The 10,055-nt window shown below is 54.5% G+C and overlaps 1 protein-coding gene across 1 annotated transcript; it reads right to left on the minus strand.

Annotated features, from left to right (window-relative positions):
• Nucleotides 1-7,705: 7,705 nt before the first annotated feature.
• Nucleotides 7,706-8,247, minus strand: P3R3URF (PIK3R3 upstream open reading frame). The gene is made up of 2 exons (XM_062191236.1): nucleotides 8,016-8,247; nucleotides 7,706-7,749 (listed from the first exon to the last, which is right to left on the minus strand). The coding sequence occupies exons 1-2, from the start codon at nucleotides 8,245-8,247 to the stop codon at nucleotides 7,706-7,708; spliced, it is 276 nt and encodes a 91-aa protein (XP_062047220.1).
• Between the last annotated feature and the right edge of the window lie 1,808 nt (nucleotides 8,248-10,055).

Below are 10,055 nucleotides of genomic sequence, written 5' to 3' on the forward strand. Positions count from 1 at the left end.
CTAAAAATTTGCCCATTCTTTGAGCTTAGATTAGAAACCATCTAGGGGTCAGCATTGTGGCACAGCAGTTAAACTGCTGCTTGCAATGCCAGCATCCACTATCCAGCACCCATTCGAGTTCTGGTGGCTCCACTTCCAATCCAGATTCCCACTAATGCACCTGGGAAGGCAGCAGATGATGGTCCCACTATGTGGACCCTTGCCACCCATATGGGAGATCAGGATGGAGCTCCTGGCTTCAACCTGGCCCAGCCCTGGCTGTTGCGGCCATCTGGGGAGTAAGCCAGCAATGGGAGATCTCTCTGTCCCTCTGACTTCAAACAAATTTTAAAAACAATCCATACATCTTTTGCACAGCTCCAGAGGTCTGTGCCCCTGCCTCGGCTCTCAGTGTTCAAAGTCTGACCCTCATTTAACTGTGACACTTTTCTTAGTGTATCTCCTAAGTGTGTTTTCCCCACTAGAAGATAAGCAAGCAAGATCAAGGACCAGAACTGATGGAACCCTGTGTCCCCAGTGCCAGGGGGAGTGCCTAGCTCACAGTGGGCACAACAGTGGCTGTGTGTGACCTTTGACAAGTCCTGCTTCCTTTCTGAACCTCAGATGCGTCCCTCACGCTCACAGAGCAGAATCGGGGTGAGATGACCCTCCCGCCCTGACCCTGTGAGCCCATGACTTCCTGGATCTCTCATCTCAGCACTCGGTGATGACCCGACCTTAGGCAGGGGCAGGTTGTATCTGAAGTCCTCCTACCTTCTTTGAATCAGTTAACAGAGGCAATTGTGCAAGGTTGCTGGGAACTCCAAGGCAGTGGATCTTGTGTTAGAACACTGTGATGCTATCCCAGTGGGGAAGTCCCCTGCCCCAGGCTTGAGACCCAGCTTCCAGCACCAACTGGGGGAGGTGGAGCCGGCCTACGACAGAATGGGAAGAAGGCCCTTTTGCAGCACATAAACACTACCACCTGGAGCAGTGGCAACAAAACCTCTTAATCCCCTGAAGACCAGCACGGGACCACTGCATTGTATTCTCCACTTCCACCTCCTCACCCCACCCAAGCCAGGCCAGCTTTTTTAGTCTGAGCCGAGGATCCCCACAGTTCCCAACAGAAGAAGACTCAGTGCAGCTTTCTCCACGGATCCCTGAAACTCACACTCATGGGCTCTCGTTGGACCCAGAGAAGTCACGTAGAGCAATGCTGTTCTGAAACCACAACTCTGAGATGAAGAGAGCCCTGGAGGACAGGGGTTTGGCACAGTAAGGAAGACACTCGCGCCCATACTGAGGTGCTTGCATTCAGTCCTGACTCCGCTCCTGATTCCCGCCTCCTGCTACTGTGCACTCAGGGAGGCGGCTGATGATGGCGCAAATAGTTGAGTCCCTGCCACTCACATGGGAGATCTGAACTGAGTTCCCGATTCCAGCTTTGACTCGGCGCAGCCCTTGCCATCATGAACAGCTGGGGAGTGAAACAATGAGAGGAAGATCTCTGTCCCTCCCTTTCTCAGGGGCACACATTGTATCACAGCAGGTTGAGCCACTGCTTACCACGCTGGCATCCCTTATTGGAGGGCCAGTTCAAGTCCTCGCTGCTCCACTTTTGATCCCACTCCCTGTTAGCGTGCCTGGGAAAGCAGTGGAAGATGGCCTAAGTACTGGGCCCCTGCCATGCACATGAGAGACCTGGATGGAGCTCCAGACTCCTGACTTCAGCCCAGCCCAGCCCTGGCTGTTGCAGCTATTTGGGGAGTGAATCAGCTGATAAAAGATCTATCTCTCTTTCTCTCTCTCTCATTCAAATTAAAAAAAAAAAAAACTTTAAAAAAAAGAGGGTCCAGCATTGTGGTGCAATGGCTTAAGCTGCCACCTGTGACATTGGCATCCCCTATGAGTGCTGGTATTGAGTCCCAGCTGCTCTGCTTCTGATCCGTTTTCTAGCTTATGTGCCTAGGAAAGCGCTGGATGGTAGCCCAAGTGCCTGAGTCCCTCCCATCCCACGTGGCAGACCCAGATGGACTTGCTGGCTCGTGGCATCAGCCTGGCTCAGCCCTGGATGGTGCAGTCATTTGGGGAGTGAGCCAGCAGATAAAAAAAAAATATATATATATATATATATATATCTCCTTCTCTGACACTCTGCATTTCAAATAATTAAAACTAACAAAAAAGGTAGACCTTGTTGAGATTCTATTTGTTACTCCCTAGCTGGGTAATCTTAGGCACATTATTTACTTTCCCTGAGTCTCAGTTCCTTCATCTGTAAAATGGGGACAATTATTATGTGCACAGAGTTGTGGTTGTGAGCCTTAAGTAAGATTTATGAAGACATCCATCGTAGGCGTGGATGCACAGAGGCTGTCAAACGTGAGCATTGTTTCCACTCCCTGGTCCTTGCGTTCTCCCTTGATTCTGCCTGACACTCTCTTTGGAAGCTAGCAGTGGAGATAACTGAGGCTAGAACTGCCCTGGAAGAAAACCAGAACTACACAGTGCAGGACCCTATTACAGACGTCCAAAGAGGGAAAAGGAGGCTGCGGCCCAGAGAGGGGACAAGAAGAACATAGAGCAGCAGACAAGCAAGGAAAGAGAGGTGAAAGGGGCGTGAGTGCCGGTCAGGGCAGAGGTACTGAGCTGAGTCCGAGAACAGGCAGCTGAGCCCAAGGAGCTTCCGCTGACATCGCCCCATTTCCCATGCCCAGCAGGGCCTGGCGTTTGCCTCTTTGGAACTGCTCCTTTTAGGTTCCTGGGTTTGCGGTAGTTTCCCAGAAATGCTAGGTAAATATCCTTGTTGTTTGCTGACTAACCAGCCGCATAGCTCAGACAAGGGCCCCCATACAAATTGTGCCCCAAGCCTGGCTCGCTCTTTTTATTTATTTATTTATTTTGACAGGCAGAGTGGATAGTGAGAGAGAGAGAGACAGAGAGAAAGGTCTTCCTTTTTGCCGTTGGTTCACCCTCCAATGGCCCCTGCGGCCGGCACATCTCGCTGATCCGAAGCCAGGAGCCAGGTGCTTCTCCTGGTCTCCCATGCGGGTGCAGGGCCCAAGGACTTGGGCCATCCTCCACTGCCTTCCCGGGCCATAGCAGAGAGCTGGCCTGGAAGAGGGGCAACCGGGATAGAATCCGGCGCCCCAACTGGGACTAGAACCCGGTGTGCCGGCACCACAAGGCGGAGGATTAGCCTGTGAAGCCACGGCGCCAGCCTCAAGCCTGGCTCTTTCTTAATAGATGCCCGGCTCCCGTAGGCAGCACCCCTCACCCTCCACAAGGTCACATCAAGACTCTGAACTCTACCACGCGGAGTGGTTTTGGTGTGCACCATGTGGCTTGTAGCTCCTCATCTTTAGAGGCAGCCTGCTTCTCCCCATCACCCCCAAGAAAAGCATGGAGTGTATTTGGTACATTTCTCCCCAGAAAGATAGTCAGGCAGAGGCTGTTGTCGTGTCCAGTGTGATAAGGAGTCAGAAATGACCTTGGCTGATGTTAACCCCAATCATGGGCAAGCTGCAGGTGCTGGGACCTGCATATGATTTTTTTTTCTTAAGTTGTGTGTTGTTTTATAGTTTTAGTCTGTCCTTGTCACCAAAAGCTCCATCCCGATCCTCGCTGCCAAATCAAATTATTGAGGAAAGGCCGAGGGTAAAAGAAAGAGAAAGTTTAATCTGTCCACAGATGGGGACACAGAGCATGGGGACCGCGCTTTCTTTCACGGCCCGCCCTGCCACCCCACTCGCCCTTATCCTTGGGGATCAGGGATGTGTTCTGGAAAAGACTGTCTTCTGTCTGGCTCATTGCAGGTTTACGACTCCACCTGAAGCTCCTGTGACCCAGGTGGTCCGCCACCCCTCCGAGTTCACAACTCCCTTGCTCCTCTGTAGTAAGAAGTCCTCTGGCTTCCACATCCACTGAAAGGTAGATGTCTTGGATTGACTTGCAATTCAAGGAGACTCCAGCTGGGTGATCCAGAATTAGGTGTTGCCACCACTCTGGATTTCAAAGATTTACCACCATGCTAGGCTTGGTGCTAAGAATCCTCATGAGGCTAAGAATCTACAGCTGTGGACTATGAATCTAGAATTTCATAATTTATTTATTCTGTGTAAGGAATGTTATCACCGACATAGTGGCCGATGTCTAGCTTTCCCGTGGCCTGGGTTTCGCGTTTGTTTTCCAGAAGCTCTCCGTCTCAGCTCGGGTTGGCTGAGGTGGAGGCTGGTAGGAGAGGGATTCCCACCTCTCTGAGCTGCAGGGGTAGGGCAGCGCCCAGAACAATGCCCAATCCTAGGCGCCAGCACTCGGTCCCCACCGCCCCGCAGGCTTCTACTTTGGCTAACTGAGGGGAACAGGAAAAGCAGAGTCCTTTGCAGTCCTTCCACCCAGCTTCCTGTCCTCCTGGCCTGCCTCTGGGGTGCAGGGGGAGACGGGCCTGGTGGAATGGGCAGCAGGGGCAGGAGGATTAAGCACAAGGCAGGGAGCCAGAGAAGGGGACAGGGGAAATCCCCTAGGGAGCCCTGCAGCCTTCCCGGAGGTGAGGAAGGAACAGAGGCGGGAAGTGGGAGTGTGGGTGAGGGTATGGCAAGGGTGGGGTGACCGGTGCATTGTGGGGTTGGAGCTGGGCTTCCGGCCATTGACCCTCTGTGACGAGGGACCTCCAGCCTGGCGCCCCAAGGGCTGTCTGGGGGGCCCCTCCCCACTGACTGTGTGTTCCTGTGGTCTGAGTCAGACTCCCAGGAAAACCCGGAGTGCAGGAACTGGGAGGTGGGGAACATGAGCCTCCACAGGCTCTTCCCAGGAGGACCCTCTGAGGCCAGGAAAGGGGCCAGGACCTTCCAACCACACCATGCCTTGCTGCAGAACAGGGCCCCGGACTCTGGGCGCCTGCCCTCCCGCCCATGGCTCCAGGTCCTCCCAGAATTTTACAATCCTCTCCCAGCCGGATTGCTGGTGAAACTCAGGGCTGAGAGGATAGGCCCTCCTCAGGCCACCTCCTGGGAGCAGCCTGGACCTCTCCAGCCCCACAGCACGTGGCTGAAGCTGCCAAACCCGATTTTCCAGTGGCTGCCCTGGGCTGGCTGGAGCAGGAAGCTCTCCTCCTGGTCTGGACCCCTCAGGCCACGGTCCTCCTCCCCCTCGCCTTCTGATTGTCCGGCCTGGCCAGCCCGGTCCCACACCTGTGCCAGCCTCCCAGTGCACCATGGGACAGCTGTCACACACCCCACTGTGAGACTCCCCAGGCGCTGGGAGTGTGGTCCAGCACCTCCTCTCTGGGCCCCCATATTCTCACCTGGGCTTGGGGAACGGGGGCCTGTCTCTTAGGATGGACTACAAAGAGGTCCCCAAGGAAAGAGGCCTGGGCATAGCTGAGAGCTTCCAGAGCAGCCGTGGCACTGCTCTGTGGAATCCTGGAGATGTGGTTGCTGGGAGCAGGCTGCAAAGGAAGGGGTGTGCTCCCTCTGGCTTCCTCAGGTTAGCCTACCCCCGGGAGACAGGAGGGCAGCGGCAAACAGAGAACAGCATCCCCTGACACGTGCCCCTGTCAGCAGGGTCCAAGCTCTCGCCACAGTTCCATCAGCTGCCTGTATGATGTCTCCCTCAGAGCTCTAAGTCCCAGAACATGACGTCCTCACCGCACGGAGTAGGCGCTGGTGCCGATCAAGAAGCAGAGGCAGAGGTACCCAGAGGCCCGAGACCAGCCAGGTCGGCCCACCTCACCCTGGCCTGTGCCCCAGGCCAACTCACAGGCTCAAGCCTCCTGGCCTGGGTGCCTGCTGTCCTCAGCCTCCAGGGAACTCTGCTGAGGTGGGAGGGAGGCAGCGGTGCCCAGTCATCCAGAGGGCCTCCTAAATTGAGGAGGTAGGTGCCCTCTGGCTGCTGCTGCCTCTGGGAGCCTGGTGCAGGAGAACTGGGAACCTGGGAGGGGAGGGGCAGTGAGGAGCCATCATTGCAGATGGATCTAAAAATAGCCACCAGCGATGATGTCATCGGGTTCCCACAGCCTAGCACCCCCCCCCACAGACACGCACAGTCACATGCAGAGACACAAGCATGGTCGTGCAGGCATGCACACCCACATACACTCACACTCACACTCACATGGGGACGGGAGGCTTCTGGGTCCCAGGGCTGCAGGGCAGGGAAGTCTGGTGAGTGTGTCTCCATGTGTGTGTCTGTGCGAGCCTGGGTTTGGGTGAGCATCTGTGTCTGTGTGCTTGTGTCTGGGAGCAGGCATGTTTCCGTGTGTACATGTCCATTTGCAGGCATGTGCCTGTGTCATTACATGCGTCATGTGGAGAGGTCCAAGTACGTTCATGTCGATGTATATCTCTGCATAACCCTGTCTTTGCATGCGTGTTTGTTGCAGTGTGTGTCTGAAGCCACTTATATTTGCATGTCTGCATGCATTTGTGGACTTGTCTTGTGTCTTTATATGTCTGTGCGCCCTTGTGGGCCTTGGGCACTAGCCCAGCCACCTTCCAGCTCGGACCCATGTTCACCAATCCCTGGCACTGTCCCCACTGCCTTGTCAGAGACCTCTGGCCCTCCCTCTGCTCAGGGCCCCAGTCTCTGGCAAGCCTGAGAGTGGAAGGACCTAGAAACATTTCCTTCCCCTCACAGGCAGCACAGAGCTTGTAGCCAGGCTTCCTGAACCCCAAGGGGCCAGGCTACCAAAGGTCTCAGGTTCACTCCCACGCCCAGTCCTCAGAGAAGGTAGTCCTGGAACTGGAGCCAGATTTGGGGACACTGGGACACACACTAACCCATGCATAAAGCAACACGTTAGAGACAGAGACCCTGACAAAGGTCCCAGCCGCTAAGACCCAAGCCCGTGGAGACGCACCTGACAGTAACCCAGTTACATCTGGTGACACATGGACACACATTCAGAAATCCAAATGGAAAATCCCCAGGCCGGAGAGCTTAGCACCCTCCCCCATTCTGGGCTCAGACTCAGTCTTGCCCCACCCCCAAGTGCCCCAGCTCAGCTGCCAGTCCTGGAAAACACTGACCTCAGAGACTGGCTGGGGGCTGAAGGTGATATGCCCTCCTTCTGCTGCTCGCCCCCACTGCCCCGCAGCCCGCACCCATCCCCCTCCTGACCTTCATTCTTCCCATCAGAGCCACTGCCTTCCCTGGCACACCCACACCCTCACACACACTCCTCGACACAGCAGCCAGCCACAGAGGTTCACTCGATCACAAAGGCACACTTGGTTATGTGTCTGCACATACCCCCGTTCCCCTGTGCATACACACACACCCCCCGCAACGGCTCCGCCAACACACTGAGCATCACAGGCACACAGAGCCACAGTAACTTCCCTCTCCTGCACCCACGGGCTTTCATCCCGTTCCTCTCTGCACTGTGCCTCCCTATGTCTTCCAAGATGTCTACAGAAACCCTGCCTCCCTCTGCAGGTGGCAGCTAAAGCAGGGAGGCCCCTGCCTCAGGGGGAAGATCAGGAGCTGAGGCCAAAGATGGGTGTGTATGTTGTTGACCTCGCCCTGTCCTTGCGCCCTGTGTGATCCCTGCTGCTGTCCCTGGAGCTTGGCCCTGCCCTCCCACCCTGCGCAGCAGGCAGCAAACACCTCGGGAGGGAGAAGGGCAGTTTGAGCTGAACGATTGTATTTGTTGTCTACCACCCACAGCTCCTTGAAGACCTACGTCCAGAATGAGCCAAGCTTCTGGGTTAGCTTCCGGGCATTTCTAGAGGATCAGAAAGCCCCCCGGTTGACAGAAGTATCTGAGAACTGTGGAGAGGAAGGAGAAGGCAGGTGTGAGGCAGGCCACTGTCCCTTGGATTCCCTAGCCTGCAGAGCTGGGCTCTCGGCTGGCAGCGCCCTACACCCCCAACCCCAGGCTCTCCGCGTTTGAAGGCACCGGCTTTCAAGACCCCGCCCTACCTTTGGGTGCCTGATGGGACCAGGTGAAGAAAAACTTCGATGGCCTTATTTTTCCACACCCCCACCCCCATCCTGCTGGCTCACAGGTCCCTCCACCCCCTGCTCTGGCTAACCTTGAGGTGGGAAGATCCACACGCTGGTGGTGGTAGTGTGAGTGGCACTGATATCTGTGGTCATGGTGGTAAGATTGGTGGCAGCTGGGCCTTGAAATTTCTGCCGGTACCTTCTACGGCTACACTTGAACATCCTGGGAAACCGGGGCCGGGGCCAGCCCATACCTGGCCTGCGATAAGGGAAACTCAAGCCCCGGGGCCTAGGGGCACGGACAAGCTGAGAGGGCCCCATGGTACAGGGAGCTTCTGGGATGGGCCTGAGAGGGGCTGCTGCCCGGGGCAACCGAGGCCTCTATGACATAGGGAGTCTAACACAAGGGGGCGCTCTTTGTGACAGGTCCTGACCTCCTCCCCACAGTTCAGCCCAACAGCGACAGGATCATCTAAGGGAAAGAAGCTCTTAGCTGGGGGAAATTAGCCCCTCACTTTCTCAGTTGCCCGAAGAAACGATGGGAATTATGTTTACAGAATGTTTCCTTTGTGCTGGACACTGTTGAGCACTTTACGATCCTTATCATGTTCAATCTCACAACAACCCTACCCGGGAAATCCCACAGTATCTCTCGTTATATACTATGGATCCTTCTAGAAAGCCATCACAAATACCAAATGAAAGAACACGGAGCCACGGCTCCTAGGCAAAAATCGAGGCCAGGTTCCTGTGACCTTTTGGTCACCACTTTCTGTTAACTAATCGATACACACCCTGGTTTTATGTGTGGCTGCATCATATTGTTGAGTCATCAACACTGAACGCGTCATCAATAGCACTAGCATGTCCTGAAATAAAGTTCATGTGACACATGTATTTCCCATGCTGGGCACATCACAGCCTCGTAGCACTTACAGACATCAGCTGGCAAGTCAGCGTTAAAATAGGGGCCATTTTGGGTGGCAAAATCACCAACAAAGACCACCCAAAACATGGGAGAATGTGGCACTTCGTAGTCTGCCAAAAGACTAATTGTTCTATGAAAGCTCAAACAAGAAGGCAGGGAGTGCTCTTGTCCAACAGATCTCAGCTGGAACCGGGTGTGTAGGACAACTTGAATTTTTCACCCCATGCCTGTTGATGAATGACTTAAAAATACCATCAAGATGGATTTGAAGGGGGCTGGCGCCGAGGCTCATTTGGTTAATCCTCCGCCTGCGGCGCTGGCATCCGATATGGGTGCCAGGTTCTAGTCCCAGTTGCTCCTCTTTCAGTCCAGCTCTCTGCTGTGGCCCAGGAGGGCAGTGGACGATGGCCCAAGTGCTTGGGCCCCTGCACCCGCATGGGAGACCAGGAGGAAGCACCTGGCTCCTGGCTTCCGATCGGCTCAGCGCTGGCTGTAGTGGCCATTTGGGGAGTGAACCAATGGAAGGAAGACCTTTCTCTCTGTCTCTTTCACTGTCTATAACTCTACCTGTCCAAAAAAAAAAAAAGATGGATTTGGAGATTACAAATACATTATAATAAGTAGGTGAATGCAAATATGGAACCCACGAAAAACTGTACACAGGAACCGAAGCTTGGTGAGACAGAGTCAGACAATCAGAGGCAGGCAGAGGTTCAAATCCATGAGACCAAGAACCAAAGCCCAGATGGCATCCCATCCCATCATTTAACTCAGAATTTTGCGCTCATTCATTCATTCAGGAAATGTTCATGAACAATTCCACATATGCTGGGCACCAGGGACGTACGTAGTTGACTGTGACTTGGTCCCAATTCTTCTTGAAATGAAAAGGAAAACCATGTGGACCGTCAGAACAGACAGGGACATAAGAGGTGTGACCCTGGCCTCATCTCCTTTCTTGTAGGGGACAATAGAGTTAGTGGCTCTGCCTGGCATTGCACAGAGTTGTGAGATTTTGGACTTGCTACCTCACATCTACACCTCAGTCCCCTCTCTCTTCCCACTTACACCCCCTCCAGCCCTCTTCCCAGTCCCAGTAATCTGTCTGGTCCTGCAGCAGCCTGCTAGGAGACCCTAGGGCCCACAGCACCTCAACACACACACTTTAGCTCCACTCTCGCCATCCTGATCTTAGAAAGAA

The sequence above is a fragment of the Lepus europaeus genome, chromosome 5, assembly GCF_033115175.1.
Source record: "Lepus europaeus isolate LE1 chromosome 5, mLepTim1.pri, whole genome shotgun sequence".
Taxonomy (NCBI): domain Eukaryota; kingdom Metazoa; phylum Chordata; class Mammalia; order Lagomorpha; family Leporidae; genus Lepus; species Lepus europaeus.